At 48.5% G+C, this 14692-nt stretch overlaps 2 protein-coding genes across 3 annotated transcripts in view; one reads left to right on the top strand and one right to left on the bottom strand.

Annotated features, from left to right (window-relative positions):
- The window catches only part of RPRD1B (regulation of nuclear pre-mRNA domain containing 1B), a 58185-nt gene extending 52402 nt beyond the window's left edge, over positions 1–5783 (bottom strand). The window contains exon 1 of the mRNA XM_062204187.1: positions 5505–5783. Coding sequence (XP_062060171.1) covers positions 5505–5655 — 151 coding nt within the window. The 5' untranslated portion in view covers positions 5656–5783. The remainder of the gene's footprint in view (positions 1–5504) is intronic.
- A 288-nt stretch (positions 5784–6071) lies between these two features.
- Positions 6072–14692, top strand: part of TTI1 (TELO2 interacting protein 1) — a 53863-nt gene continuing 45242 nt past the window's right edge. The window contains exon 1 of one of the 2 annotated variants that reach the window (XM_062204185.1): positions 6072–6092. The gene's annotated coding sequence lies outside the window, so the exon portion shown is untranslated. Of the gene's footprint in view, positions 6093–6175; positions 6221–14692 lie in introns of those variants that run through there. The other variant, XM_062204186.1, reaches the window with a different exon arrangement.

Genomic DNA, 14692 nt, shown 5'->3' with positions numbered 1-14692 from the left:
GACACAGCAGGTAAAGGAGCTGACATTTTAAAATGTAGCTACAGAAGAACAATCCAAGTTGAAAACAAGATTTTTAAAGCATATTATAGTTTAAAGTGATGTTTTAAAATGCTCATAAAATTAAATATGGGTATCCTGAGTTGTATTAACCTTATGGTAACAACCTAGTTTAGATGGCCAACTGGTGAGAATACTGAAAACCTGGAGCTATCTTTAACTGTTGTAATTACAATGCAAAAGAGAACCAAAGTGTGAACAGTATCCTACCAATGCAGGGAAAGTATGATTATCGCAAGAGCTTGTTTTCCTAATACAAACCTTTTTACAGGAAGTTCCAGTAAGGAAAACTACCATGTCTACAATGCCATCAAATTTAGCAAATTCAAAAATAAAACAGAACATCAATATAACTAAGTGAAGCTTTTCAAATACTACATATTTTATGTCTATACTGGAAATGTCAGCTTCGACATCTAACGCCTTCAGTATTAAAAATAAGATATTTCATAGGCTCAAGAGTCAAGGATTTTGGGGCCAGCGCTGTGGCGCAGCAGGTTAACACCCTGGCCTGAACTGCCGGCATGCCATATGCGTGCCAGTTCGAGACCCAGCTGCTCCACTTCCAATCCAGCTCTCTGCTATGGCCTGGGAAAGCAGAAGATGGCCCAAGTCCTGGGGCCCCCTGCACCCGCATGAGAGACCCGGAAGAAGCTCCTGGCTCCTGGCTTCAGATTGGCTCAGCTCCGGCCACTGGGGAGTGAATCATCGGATGGAAGGGACCCCCCACCCCCGTCATGTAACTCTGCCTTTCAAACAAATAAATCTTTAAAAAAAAAAAAAAAAAGAGTCAAGGCTTTCATCATCCCCAATACCACTTAATTTAATCATCTCTGAACTTGACAATGGAGATTTATTTAGGACAAAACTATACTCCTGTACATGCAGCATCCTGAACAGTTAACACAAGCACTGTGTGTGTAAAGGAAATATGACAAAACCCTAGAACACTTGAACATGCAGTCAACAATACACAACAATACAACTGAGCCACAATTCACAGTTCAGATGTCTTTCCGATACAACAACATTGATCCTTTTACCCTATACCTACGTCCAGTCCAAAATGGCTGAACTAGTTGTTAAGCAAAGTGAAAACAACTGGCTAATCAAAACTTTTCATTTGTTTGTCTGGCTTTGATATCTAAAGAACATCTTAAAGTAACTTGGAGGTAAAAAACGTCTATTTACTTATACAAGAAACAAAACTCCAGTAAAAAATACTCCTCTGAGAGCGCTGCACACCCAACTATTCCATAAAGGGAGAAGATCTACTTAAACAGAGCCTAAAGAGCTAAGTGAAGAATTATTCCTAAGGAGCACGAGTTTGGCCTAACAGTTAAGATGCCTGAATCCCACATCAAAGTGTCTGAGTTCAACTCCTGGTTCTGGCTCCTGACTCCAGCTTCCTGCCAGTGCAGACCCTGGGAGGTAGTGGTGAGAGTTCGAGTAATTAGGTTCCTGCCACCCATGTGGGAGAACTGGAATGCTGTTCCCAACTCCTGGCTCTAACTGGTCACAGCCCCAGCTATTGAGAACATTTGGGGAGTGAACCAGTAGATGGGAACTCGGCCTCTGTCTCTATTTTGCTCTCAAATAAATACTTAAAAAAAATTTTTAATTCCTCTTAGAAAATAGAAAGAAAAAAGCATATCAAGAAGAAATAGGGGGGCCAGTGCTGTGGCATAGAGGGTAGGGCTGCCGCCTACAGTGCCAGCATCCCATATGGGCACTGGTTTGAGTCCTGGCTGCTCCACTTCCCATTCAGCTCTCTGCTACAGCCTGAGAAAGCAGAAGATAGCCCAAGTCCTTGGGCCCCTGCACCTGTGTTGGAGACCCGGAGGAAGTTCCTGGCTTTGGATTGGCACGGTTCTGGCCGTTGTAGTCAACTGGGGAGTGAAGCAGCGGATGGAAGATCCCCCACCCCGCTTCCTCTCCTCTTTAAAAAAAAAAAAAAAAAAAGAAGAAGAAGAAGAAGAAGAAGAAGAAGAAGAACTAGGTTAGGGCATGGTGGTACAGCAGGTTAGGCCACCACTTGGGAAGCCCACATCCCAGAGCGCCTGGGATCCAGTCCACCTCTGCTCCTGATTCAGCTTCCCACTAATGTACACGCTGAGGGGCAGCAGATGATGGCTCAAAAACCTGAGTCCCAGGGCAGTGTTGTGGCACACTGACATCCCAAATGGGCACTGGTTCAAGTCCCAGCTGTTCCATCTGCAATCCAGTTTCCTGCTAATGTGCCTAGGAAAGCAGTAGAAAGTGGCCCAGGAACGTAGGCCCCTGCCACCCACTCCTGGCTTTGGTCTGGCCCAGCCCCAACCACTGTGGGTGTCTGGGGAGTGAACCAGCAGATGGAAATTATCTCTTTCTAAGTCTGCCTTTCAAATAAAAAAATAAATCTTTAAAAAAATTAAAAGCTCTAGTCCCTGCCGCCCATGGCTCGTGGAAATGCCCAGCCTTGGCTGTTGTGGACATTTGGCAAGTGAACCAATGAATGGACGTGCTCTCTGTAGCGCATACTCTCACGTGCTCTCTGTAGCGCATACTCTCTCTCCAAATAAACTGTTTCTTGAAAAGAGATACAACATAAACAAGACAAAGTTTAGAAATAAAAGGAAGATCAAATGTATCAAAAAATAGAAGTAGTATTTTAATCCAAAAAAAGTAATTGTTTGTAAATCTTGTAAAGATTTTCAAGGCAATTCAAGGGACGGTATGTGAACATCAAACATCGTTGTGGGGAAAATGACTTGAGCACAGATAGCAACATTCACACTTAAGGACGCAAGGTGGGTTAGACTCCAAGGGACCAGTGGATGTGAACACATGGGCACAAACTCTTTTCCTACTTTAGTGTGGGTTGCATCTTCAACTCATGAAGGAAGCCTGGCCATCAGACAGCTGCATCGTGCTGTCTGCTAGCTCTGCACGGTCTCCACACAGTGTCAGGAACAACCACATATGGCTACTGAACACCTGAATTCTGGCTACCAAAACCTGGGGCTGAGTTCTCAACTCGGTTTATTTAAAGCTTAGTTCCGTAGTCACACTTTTAAAAAGATTTATTTATTTATTTATTAGAATGGCACAGTGACAGACACACACACACTCTTCCATTCACTGGTTCATCCCCCAAATGACTACAACAGCCAGGGCTGGGCCAGCCTGAAACCAGGAACTCCAGCCAGGTCTCCTATGTGAGAAGTAGGGGCGCAAGTACTTGGGCCATCACTCACTGCCTTGACAGGCACATTAGCAGGAAGCTGGATCAGAAGCAGAGTAGATAGGACTTGAACTTGCACTCCAATATGGGATGCTGGCGTTGCAAATGACAGCTTAACCCACCACACCACAACACTGACTCCCTAGTCACACATTTTAATGTTCAACAGCCATGTGACAACCGGGTACCTTGCTAGACAGGGCAGATATAAAATACTGCTACAGTCACAGAAAATTGTATTGGTCAGTGCTGTTTGGATCCTTTACTCAAAATGGTATCAGGGACCACAATTTAACGCTGAAGCTGTTCTTTAACTGTGTGACAGGCAGGCACCCTGCTAAATGATACAGCATTACAGAGAAACAAGAAAGTCTAATTTCTGCCCCCAAACACAATCTGACAGAAAAGACACAACCAAGTGATGGGGTGGAGGCAATGACTGATTCCACTAAATGGAAGTACCACAGGCTTACTTGGAACCAGATGACTGCCTCCTTAGTAAGGGCACCCAGGCACTGGGGACTTGGAAAAGTACAAGTTTTGGCATCAGACCGTCCTGAGCTCACGTACCCGCCTCTGAACAAGGCACTGACTCTCCCAGTATCTCAACCTTCTCCCCTATAAAATGGGGATAATAATGCCAGCCTATTTACAACACAGAGCTCTAGCCTGTGTGACGAGAGATAAAGGAGTTTCATAACTTCTTAAACCCATGCATCCTCTAAATTGTCATTTTTTCAGTAAGTCAAATAAGTACAGTGAGGAATCAATTAGTCTTCACAAAAGTAATATCAAGGAGATCCTACCCAGCAGGGCTCAGTATGAAGGTGGTTCCCACTCTTTCCATATCTCAGCAGTTGTTACAAACAGTCTTCGGATGGTACAGTGGGGTGCACAAAGGAGGCTCTGGGAGCTCCAGGCTCTCTGCGCCAGCTGCCCACGGGGCTGAGGGGACCCCCCCACCACACACTGCAGCCCACATGTGGAGGTGCCACTGGAGCACTGAAACTCTGTCTCCCGAAAAAGCCCTGGAGTTTGGCGTCTGCCAGCCTGCTAAGAGTCTGAGCCTTCTCTGTTCAAAGACCTTGGAAATATCACTTAGCTACTTCAGTGTCCTCATCTGTAAACGAGGGTGGCAGAGAACAGTCACTTCCTGTGCCGCGGACGGCTACTGCACTCAGGGGTCCAGCACAGCTCCGAGCGGCCTGTCTTCTGTCTAGAACTCCCCAGGACATCGCATGTGGGAGCCCACTCCTGACCCGGCCGACAAAGCACCTGAAGGCAGAGACGGCGCCTGACTGCACGCTCCAAGGCCCTCGGCCTGTCTCCTCTTCTCCACAACTTACTCTAGGGGCCTCAGTCTGTCCTCATCCGTACAGCTCCTGCTTCACAGGGCTCTGGGAACCAAAAATGACGGGGTGGGGAAGTGAGCACCACCACCCCCACACCCAATAAAGGCAGAGGACTTCTCAGTTATCACCATCGCTGCATCCAGACAGGTGAAGCCGCTGGGGTCAGCAGGTGCCAGTCCCATGCTACTGCATGTCCAACTCAGTGCCTGGCAAGAGGCAGCTCAGCCCCCTGCACGTGCCAGGCCCTGGATCCCAGGGCAGCTGCACAGGCAGCCGAGCCGAGGAGGAACGGCCCCTCGACTTCTCTAAGAGGGAGACTACCCCGTTCACAGGCCGCTCAGCCCGAGGACACAGACAAAGGCCTCAGTGCGGTGACTGGCATGGAGCAAAGGCTTTGTTAAGTGGCAGCCGCCCTTGTCTCCGTCATGGGAAACAAGGAAACTCACCCGGCATCAGGCAGGGCTGGATCTAGGCAGCCTGACTGCACAGCTCCCCGGCTTCTAGTCCCGATGCCCAGCACAGGCCGGGCCTGGTCGCCAACAGACCAGAGCCAGTCCCCTTCACCCTCCGCCGAGCGCTGCGGTCGAGATACCGACGGGCATTAAGTGTCAGGAGGAAAACTGCAAATCTTTGCACCTAAGCTCTGCTCCACGAAACCTCAGACAGGAACCTTAAACCTTCCCGGGCCCTGCTGCATTCTTCCAGAAACAGGGACAACACTGTCCCCGGTCTCAGAAGGGCGATCAGAGAGAGGCCCAGGCCTGGAAAGCAAGGGCCGATGAGGAAGCCAAAGGGGCCGGGGCGGGGGGGAGTGGATGGGGAGACAGGACGACCCTCGCGAGGGCCCAGGGGGCGGGGAAGGGGGCGCCTACCTTTGCGGAGCTCGCGGTGCCACACGGAGACGATGGGTCCCGCGTGCTTGCGGTGGTGGATGAGCCACAGGGACAAGGTCTGCACGCTCTGCTGAGAATTGCTCAGCTCCGAGAGCTTCTTCTCCAGCGCCGACTCGGAGAAGGAGGACATGGTGGCGGCGGAGGCCCGGCAGCGAGCGGCCTGGGCCGCCCAGTGCGGCGAGAAGAGCGACGGCACGCGGCGCGGGCCTCGGCTGCCAGACTGCGGGCCGCTTTACCGGCTGACACCCGGCCCGGAGTGCCGAGGCGGGGGTGGGGATGGGGGTGGGGGCGGGGGTGGGATGGGTCTCCGCAGTAACAGCCGCCCGCGCCGCCGCCACAAGATGGCCACCCGACCTCTCACCCCGCCGCGCGAGCGGGGTCAAAGGGCAAGGGCTGGAGAGGCTGGGGCACCGACCGGCGTCGGAGCTGCAGAAAAACGTTCCTTAGGAGATCGCGGCCTCTCCGAACTTCGCACAGAGAACTTCAAAGGAGACGGGCCAAGACAGGCAGCGCAGTTCCTCGGCCCCCGGAAGGCGCTTTGACCGCCAGAGCCGGCACGCCTGCGCAGTGAGTCTCACCGGAACCTTTTCTTCCTCTCCGCAGAACCTTTCTGGCGCGGTACGGCGCGCTAGTTAGCGCGTCATTTCCGGCGGGGCGGAGGAGGCGGGAGTGTCAGGGAAAGGCTGGAAGACGAGGTAAGGGGAGAGTGGCGGGAACGAGAGGGAGCTCAGAGGTAGAGAGCCCTTAGAGAGGGATCCAGCGAGGACACTAAGGCTGCAATACCGTGGTCAGGGTTGGGAGGGGTGGTTCCTCTCTCACCTGGCAGGCCCCGGGCAGCACTTTTCCTCCGTACGTGCCTTGCTCTTTTTGGTTCTTCTAAGCCTTCCACGTTCCCTTTTCACGTCTCCACGCTTTGAGTCTCGATTGGTTTCTCACCTGGTGAGCGCCCACTCAGCCTCAGGACCAGGTTTTAGCGTCCATTTCTGACGTTGAGTGTGACAGCGCCGCCCCATGAAACACACGTTTGTGCTCTTGGCTCTTAATCGAGCCTTCATTCAGGAACTCTGACCCGTACACTTGTTTAGGAAACCTTAAATCCCAGTGGTCCAGACAGCAGAGACGTTTTGTCTGGCTGGCTGCCACGGGGTGGTGGGAGGGAGTTTGCTTTTCGAGAATGTCGGTCCCAGTGGAGGGCAGACCCCGGTTAGGAGACACGCTCCTAGCTGACGCCGGCTTTTGCTCCTCTATTTAGTTCTTTGCTTAGATGCACTTGCCCTTCCTCCACGCTACAGTCACCATCCTCATGGCTGCCATAGTGAGCCCTCGGAAACAGGAAACATGTACAGTTGCTTTATGCTTAACTTTGTTTTTACTTGGTAACTCTTCATGCACACAGCAAGGCTAGGTGGTGGGTATTATATTAGCCCCATTTAACACGTGGGGAAACTGAGGCTTGGTTAAGTGATCCACGCGAGATAACATAGCCAAGAGTGGGAGGAAGAACCTGCACCTTAGCCATCCTTCTGAAGCCAGCAGCTGATTGAATTAAATCACATACGAGAAGTGCATAAACTAAAACCAGTCAGTATCTAGTCCTAATGACAACAAGGCTTTTCAGTCTTTCTGTATCGAGTGACAGTGTCATAAAGAAAGCACTTTTATAGTGAGCTCAGCACATTACATACATTTTTAAATCTTGGTATCATTCCTATGGAGTAAAAATTATTACCACTGATTGGCAGATGAGAACACTTAAAACATGGGGAAAGAACCTGTCCAAGATTACGTCATAGCTAGGAAATGGCAGAACCAGGAGTCAAATCAAGATTATCTACTGTCTAATCCTAAATTCTTGGCTCCCGGGCCAGTGGTTCATTCATTCATGCAGCAAATCTTTTTGGAGCACTTAAGTTTGAAGCACTGCTCTAGGCAAATAGACAAAATCCATGTCCTGGAAAGCTTACCTTCTACTGGAGAAGATAAAAAGCCAAACATGTAAGTACAGCACAGGCCAGAAAGTGGTAAATGCCTTGAATAAAAATCAGGGTAGATAAGAGTGATGAGACATGTGCATCCTTGAGTGGATAGGAATCTGATATATATGCCAGTCCGCAGGCCCCGCTCGCTAGGTGGCACTTGGTCAGAGCCCTGGAAGAAGGAAGAGAACAGGCAGTATGGTGTGGTTCCAGGTGGAGGGAATAGCAGGTCCAGGCCACTGTTGGCATGAGGAGCAGCCACAGGACAGCAAGGCTGGAGTGACAGGAGATGGAAAGGGAGGCTGGAAGTGAGCTGGGGAGAGAGGCAAGGGCTTGCTAGGGAGTAGAGGCTTGTTTCCTTGTCATTGTTTCTAAACACTACATTGTAACAGCTGTTACAGAGCACTTACATTGAATTCGGTTTGTAAGTGACCTAACTTGGGGTCTCGTAGGCCCAGGAAGAACTGGGGGTGTTGCTGTGACTGCAGTGAGTCCACTGGGCAGCCTGAAGCAGAGGAGGAGCCTCCTGTGGTAGGGGTGCAGGGCAGGGAGGAAGAGCAGAGCGGGGCTGGTGCCGTGGCTTAACAGGCTAATCCTCCGCCTTGCGGCGCCGCCACACCGGGTTCTAGTCCCAGTTGGGGCGCCGGATTCTATCCCGGTTGCCCCTCTTCCAGGCCAGCTCTCTGCTATGGCCCGGGAAGGCAGTGGAGGATGGCCCAAGTCCTTGGGCCCTGCACCCCATGGGAGACCAGGAGAAGCACCTGGCTCCTGGCTTCGGATCAGCGAGATGCGCCGGCCGCAGCAGCCATTGGAGGGTGAACCAACGGCAAAAAGGAAGGCCTTTCTCTCTGTCTCTCTCTCTCACTATCCATTCTGCCTGTCCAAAAAAAAAAAAAAAGAGCGGAAGGTAGGAGGAAGAAAGAGGAAGATCCTGCCTCTTAGTCTTGTGAAACCTTTGTCAGTTTTATTGACCATTTCAAAGAACCACTTGTTTCGTCAATTTTCTCTATTTTCTGTTTTGTTAATTTCTGCTCTGATCTTTATTCTTTCCTACCTTCTGCTTGTTTTGGATCCATTTTGCTCTTCTTTTTCTAGGCTCTTGAGGTGGGAGTTTAAATTTTGGATTTGAGAACTGTCTGTTTTTTATATAACTTGGTACTATAAATTTAGGACAGCAGGGCTGTAGCTGAATCCACAGATTTTTGATTTGTTGTATCTTCATTCATTTCCATATATTCCATGGATTATTTAGAAATATATTATTTAATTTCCAGGCATTTGAAGATTTTCCTGTTATTTCTCTGTTAATATTCCATTGTGATTGGGAACCATAGCCTGTATTATTTCAGTTCTTTGAGATTGTGGAGTTTGTTGTATGGTCCAGGTTCCGATCTGTCTTGGCATATGTTCTCTGGGCCCTTGGAGAGAGTATGTGTCTGCTCTTGTGCAGTGAAGTGTTCTGTAAGTGTCACAGATCCAGTTGGTTGGTGCTGGTGTTGGATTCCGTATCTGTGCTGGTGTTGTGTCTAGTTCTGTCGCCGGCGGTGGTGGTGTTGGGTTCCGTATCTGTGCTGGTGTTGTGTCTAGTTCTGTCGCCGGCGGTGGTGGTGCTGGGTTCCGTGTCTGTGCTGGTGTTGTGTCTAGTTCTGTCGCCGGCGGTGGTGGTGCTGGGTTCCGTGTCTGTGCTGGTGTTGTGTCTAGTTCTGTCGCCGGCGGTGGTGGTGCTGGGGTCCGTGTCTGTGCTGGTGTTGTGTCTAGTTCTGTCGCCGGCGGTGGTGGTGCTGGGGTCCGTGTCTGTGCTGGTGTTGTGTCTAGTTCTGTCGCCGGCGGTGGTGGTGCTGGGTTCCGTGTCTGTGCTGGTGTTGTGTCTAGTTCTGTCGCCGGCGGTGGTGGTGCTGGGTTCCGTGTCTGTGCTGGTGTTGTGTCTAGTTCTGTCGCCGGCGGTGGTGGTGCTGGGTTCTGTGTCTGTGCTGGTGTTGTGTCTAGTTCTGTCGCCGGCGGTGGTGGTGCTGGGTTCTGTGTCTGTGCTGGTGTTGTGTCTAGTTCTGTCGCCGGCGGTGGTGGTGCTGGGTTCTGTGTCTGTGCTGGTGTTGTGTCTAGTTCTGTCGCCGGCGGTGGTGGTGCTGGGTTCTGTATCTGTGCTGGTGTTGTGTCCAGGTCTGTCGCCGGTGGTGGTGGTGTTGGGTTCTGTGTCTGTGCTGGTGTTGTGTCTAGTTCTGTCGCCGGCGGTGGTGGTGCTGGGTTCTGTGTCTGTGCTGGTGTTCTGTCTAGTTCTGTCGCCGGTGGTGGTGGTGTTGGGTTCTGTGTCTGTGCTGGTGTTGTGTCTAGTTCTGTCGCCGGCGGTGGTGGTGCTGGGTTCTGTGTCTGTGCTGGTGTTGTGTCTAGTTCTGTCGCCGGCGGTGGTGGTGCTGGGTTCTGTGTCTGTGCTGGTGTTGTGTCTAGTTCTGTCGCCGGCGGTGGTGGTGCTGGGTTCTGTATCTGTGCTGGTGTTGTGTCTAGTTCTGTCGCCGGCGGTGGTGGTGCTGGGTTCTGTGTCTGTGCTGGTGTTGTGTCTAGTTCTGTCGCCGGCGGTGGTGGTGCTGGGTTCTGTATCTGTGCTGGTGTTGTGTCTAGGTCTGTCGCCGGCTGTGGTGGTGCTGGGTTCTGTGTCTGTGCTGGTGTTGTGTCTAGTTCTGTCGCCGGCGGTGGTGGTGCTGGGTTCTGTGTCTGTGCTGGTGTTGTGTCTAGTTCTGTCGCTGGCGGTGGTGGTGCTGGGTTCTGTGTCTGTGCTGGTGTTGTGTCTAGTTCTGTCGCCGGCGGTGGTGGTGCTGGGTTCTGTGTCTGTGCTGGTGTTGTGTCTAGTTCTGTCGCCGGCGGTGGTGGTGCTGGGTTCTGTGTCTGTGCTGGTGTTGTGTCTAGTTCTGTCGCCGGCGGTGGTGGTGCTGGGTTCTGTATCTGTGTTGGTGTTGTGTCTAGTTCTGTGCTGTTGAGAGGGGGATGTTGAAATCATCATGTGTACCTGTGGTTTTGGCCTTTGCTGTTTCACACATTTTGCAGCTGTTATTTTATGCATGTGCATTTAGGATTGCTATGTCTTAGCAGATTTATCCTTAACTTTACATGCTGTTCCTTTCTGCCTCTAGTAATTTTCTTTTCTCTGAAGACTACTATATTTGATATTAATATAGCTACTGTTAAAATCCTTTGCTGTCTGCATAATATCTTTTTACTTTCAGCCTGCCTATGTTGTTTATGTGAAGTGAGTTTCTTATAGACAGTATACAGTTAGATTGTGTTTAAATTCACTCTGACAATCTGCCATTTATTTATTTATTTATATTTGAAAGGCAGAAAGAGAGAGAGAGAGAAAGAGAGAGAGAGAGAGAGATCATCCATTCTGTGGTTCACTCTGCAAAATCCAGATCTTCCACATGGATGTAGGGACCTACGCGTGCTGCCTCCCAAGATATGTGTTAGCAGGAAGCTGGATCGAAAGCAGAGCCAGGTCTCAAACCCAGGAACACCGATAGGAGACAGGGCATCCCAACTAGCATCTTAACAGCTGTACCAAACACCTGCTATTTAATTGGTATATTTAGATCTTTTACATTTAATATGGTTATTTACTTAAGCTAAAGCTTAAGTCTGCCTTTTGTTCTCTTTTTATTTCTGTTTTCTCCTTTTACCCTTCCTATAGATTATTTAAATATTTTTAGAAGTACATCTGATTTAATATAGTATTGTTAGCGTATCTCTTTATGTATATATGAGTGTATGTAGACTTTTTACTGGTTCCTTTGGGTTATACATTATGTGTATATATAGCTTACCTTTAGCAGTTCTATGACATATAGAAAGCTTGCTCCCCTTAATAGCTCTTTACCCTGCCTCATTTGTAATGTAATTGTCTTTAAAATGTCTTTTACATACATTTAGAACACACCAGAAAGTGTTGTAATCTATCCTTGAAACGTCCAGCACAACTGAGAAAACTCAAGAGGCTCAGACAGATCTGCTATGTTCACATCTCTTTGCTTGCCATGTTCTTTCTTCCTCCCCAGCGTTCTAAGATTCCTTTTTAAAACAATTTCCTTTCCATTTAGAGAACTTGTGTTAGCTCTTCCTTCACAGTGAGTCTGCTGGTGACAGAATCTCTTCATTTTCCTTCACCCGACCATGTCCACTTCTACTTCAAACTTAGTGAACATTTTTTGCTAGGTCGAGGATTCTGCATTGATAGTTCTTTTTCTTTCCAGCACTTGAAAATTATTATACAACTTCTTATGACCTATATGGTTTCTGATGAGAAATCTGTCATTTGAATTGTTTTTCTTCTATAGGCAAGGTATCATTTTTCTCTGATTGCTTAAAGGATTTGTTGTGGGTTTTGGAAATTTAATTATAATGTGTCTGAGTATAAATTTCTTTGGATTTATAGTATTTGGGGTTTGCCCTGATTTTTGAACATATGGAATTATGTATCTTGCCAGATTTGGCACTTTTCAGCCATTATGGTTTTTGTTATAGTCCCCCAGGTCTCTGAGTCACTGTTATTTTTTTTTTTTAAATAAAGTCAGAGTTACATAGATAGAGAGAAAGAGAGAGAGAGGGAGGTCTTCCATCTGCTGGTTTACTCCCCAGATGGCCACAACAGCTGGAGCTGTACCGATCCAAAGCCAGGAGCCAGGAGCCTCTTCCGGGTCTCCCACGTGGGTGCAGGGGCCCAAGGACTTGGGCCATCTTCTACTGCTTTCCCAGGCCATAGCAGAGAGCTGGATCAGAAGTGGAGCAGCTGGGACTAGAACCGGCGCCCATATGGGATGCCGGTGCTTCAGGCCAGGGCGTTAAACCTGCTGCACCACAGCGCCAGCCGCACTGTTAACTTTTTTTTTTAAGTTTGTTTTATCTCTTGTTCAGGCTGAGTAATTTCAATTGGTCTGTCTTCCACCTCACAGATACTCTTTCCCTCCATTCTGCTGTTGAGCCCATCCACTGAGCTTTTTCTTTCCTTTGCTATAATTTCCATTTGTTTTTTCTCTGTATCTTCTGTTACTTTCCTGAGGTTTTCTGTTCTTTGATTTGTTGGAAGCATTTTCATAATTGCTCATTGAAATGTTGCAATTGGGGCTGCCTTAATGTATTTATCAGATGACACTAACATCTCTGTCATCTTAGCATTGACAAGTGTTGAGTACTTGTCTTTTGACATTCAGTTTGAGTTCTTCCTGGTTTTTTGGTGTGATGAGTGGTTGTTTTGTTTTTTACTGAAACTTGGACAATTTTGTGTTGGGTTCTGAGACAATGACTCATATTTGGGTCTTCTATTTTGTCTGGCTTTCTCTAATACCACTCCTCCTCACATAGAAGGGAGGTCCCTATCTCATTACTGCAAGTGGAGTAAACGAAGAGGGAGAGGGTTCCCCATTACTCTGGCTGGAGGTGGGTGTTCCAGCTCCCTACTTGGCCTCCAGACATTGCAGTGTGGGCAGACATGTTACTACTGCACAGCGGTGAAAGTCCTAACTTTTCACGAGGCCTCATCTGACAACACCCCACTGGGGAGGGGGGGGGGCTGCCTTCCGTTTGTCAAGTGGGAGTGGAAGGTTTGGCTCTCCATATGGGGTCAGGTGGGAAGGAGCCTCATCCTCAGGACTGGTGGGATGGAATTCCCTCGCTGCCCCTGCCTCTGTTTGTTGTGGTGGATTCGTTCTGAGAGGAGGAGCACAGTGGGGGCAAGAGGTGCTGAGTCACCACACAGACCCCGGGAGTTGGGTGAAAGCAGGCCAGAGGCAGCAGCCCGCAGACTCATTTATTTCAGTTGCTACAGCAGCTTATATAGCTGAAGCAGCCAATCTGGTCAAGGGGTGGTTTATGCCCTAACCAATCATAGCCTGTTGCCAGGCAGGCTCTGTTGCCAGGTGGATTCCCAGGTGGTTTGCCAGTGGCCATCTTGGCATGGCCTTCTCATTCCACCACATCTGTGGGTGCCTCCTTACAGCCTCTTGAAAGTGGAAGTTGAGGCTCCTGGCTTAGCCTTTGCCAGAATGGCTGGGGCCACACTCTTTTCTCTAGTGTTTGGCTGGAACAGAGCAGTTATTGTCCAAAAGTTTTTTTTTTTTTTTTCTTGCAAAGTTGTCCTTTCCTGGCCCTTTGGCTAGAAAGAGCAGGTTTTTGTATTTTTGTTGGGGCTTTTTGTGTATGCAGCTGTTGGTGCTTCCAGGTTGCCAGCTTCTTCAGCTCTATGCCTGGGATGTATTGGACAGAAAGAAATCCCAGGGAACTCCTTGGGTCATAAGGTCCCCAGCCAGTCTGCTTGCTTCTCTCTGCCTTTCAGAGTCTTCTTATGTTTGCTTTATAGATGACATCTAGAGGGTTAGTTATACTAAACAGGAGGAATATGGAGTACATCTACTCCATTTCTGCAGCAGCAGAGGTTTTGTGTGTGTGTGTGTGTGTGTATTTCAGAAAGTTTGTGGGAAAATTCAATTAAAAGATAAGTTTATTGGGGCAGGGTTGTGGTACAATGGGTTAAACCACTGCTTAGGATATCTACATCCCTATGGGAAGTCCTGAAATTGAGTCCTGCTTCTGCTTCCAATCCAGCCTCCTGCCAGTGTGCCTGGAAGACCATGGAGGATGGCTAAAGTACTTGGCTTACTGCACCCACGTGGGAGACCAGATGGAGTTCCAGGTTCCTAGTTTTAGGGAATGAATGAGCAGATGGAAGGTCTCTTTTTATCTCTGTCTTTCTGCCTTTCAAATAAATAAATTTCTTTTCTTAAAAAAGGGACTATTTTGGTGCAAAAAGTTTTTAAAATCCATGCATAGGTTTTTTTATAGTGTGCATTTTCCGTGAATTTTCTGAATATCCCTATATACACATACTTAAATTTTTTGCACCAAAATGAACTTATTTTTAAACTTCATTTTCCACAAACTTTTTGAAATATCCTCATATACATGTATATCAATCACCCAAAGGATTTATCTCACTTTCTGGTCCCAAGGCATAAATGTAAAGTGGGGGCCAGAGAGGCACTTAGCATGTATATTCTGATGTGTGCTCTTTTTCCAAGTTAAGAACCTTGTTTCCAGAGTGTGCTGCTTCCCAGAAAACTTCTTATCTAGTGGAGAGGACAGACACAAAGTATTGATGTAATACATGGCGCAGTTTGACAAATATTCTGCTGAAGTTGACTAAACAGAGCACTC

Source organism: Lepus europaeus, chromosome 10 (assembly GCF_033115175.1).
Source record: "Lepus europaeus isolate LE1 chromosome 10, mLepTim1.pri, whole genome shotgun sequence".
Classification (NCBI taxonomy): domain Eukaryota; kingdom Metazoa; phylum Chordata; class Mammalia; order Lagomorpha; family Leporidae; genus Lepus; species Lepus europaeus.
The sequence above is the reverse complement of the archived record's forward strand: the minus strand, read 5'-3'. Positions and strand labels throughout refer to the sequence as shown.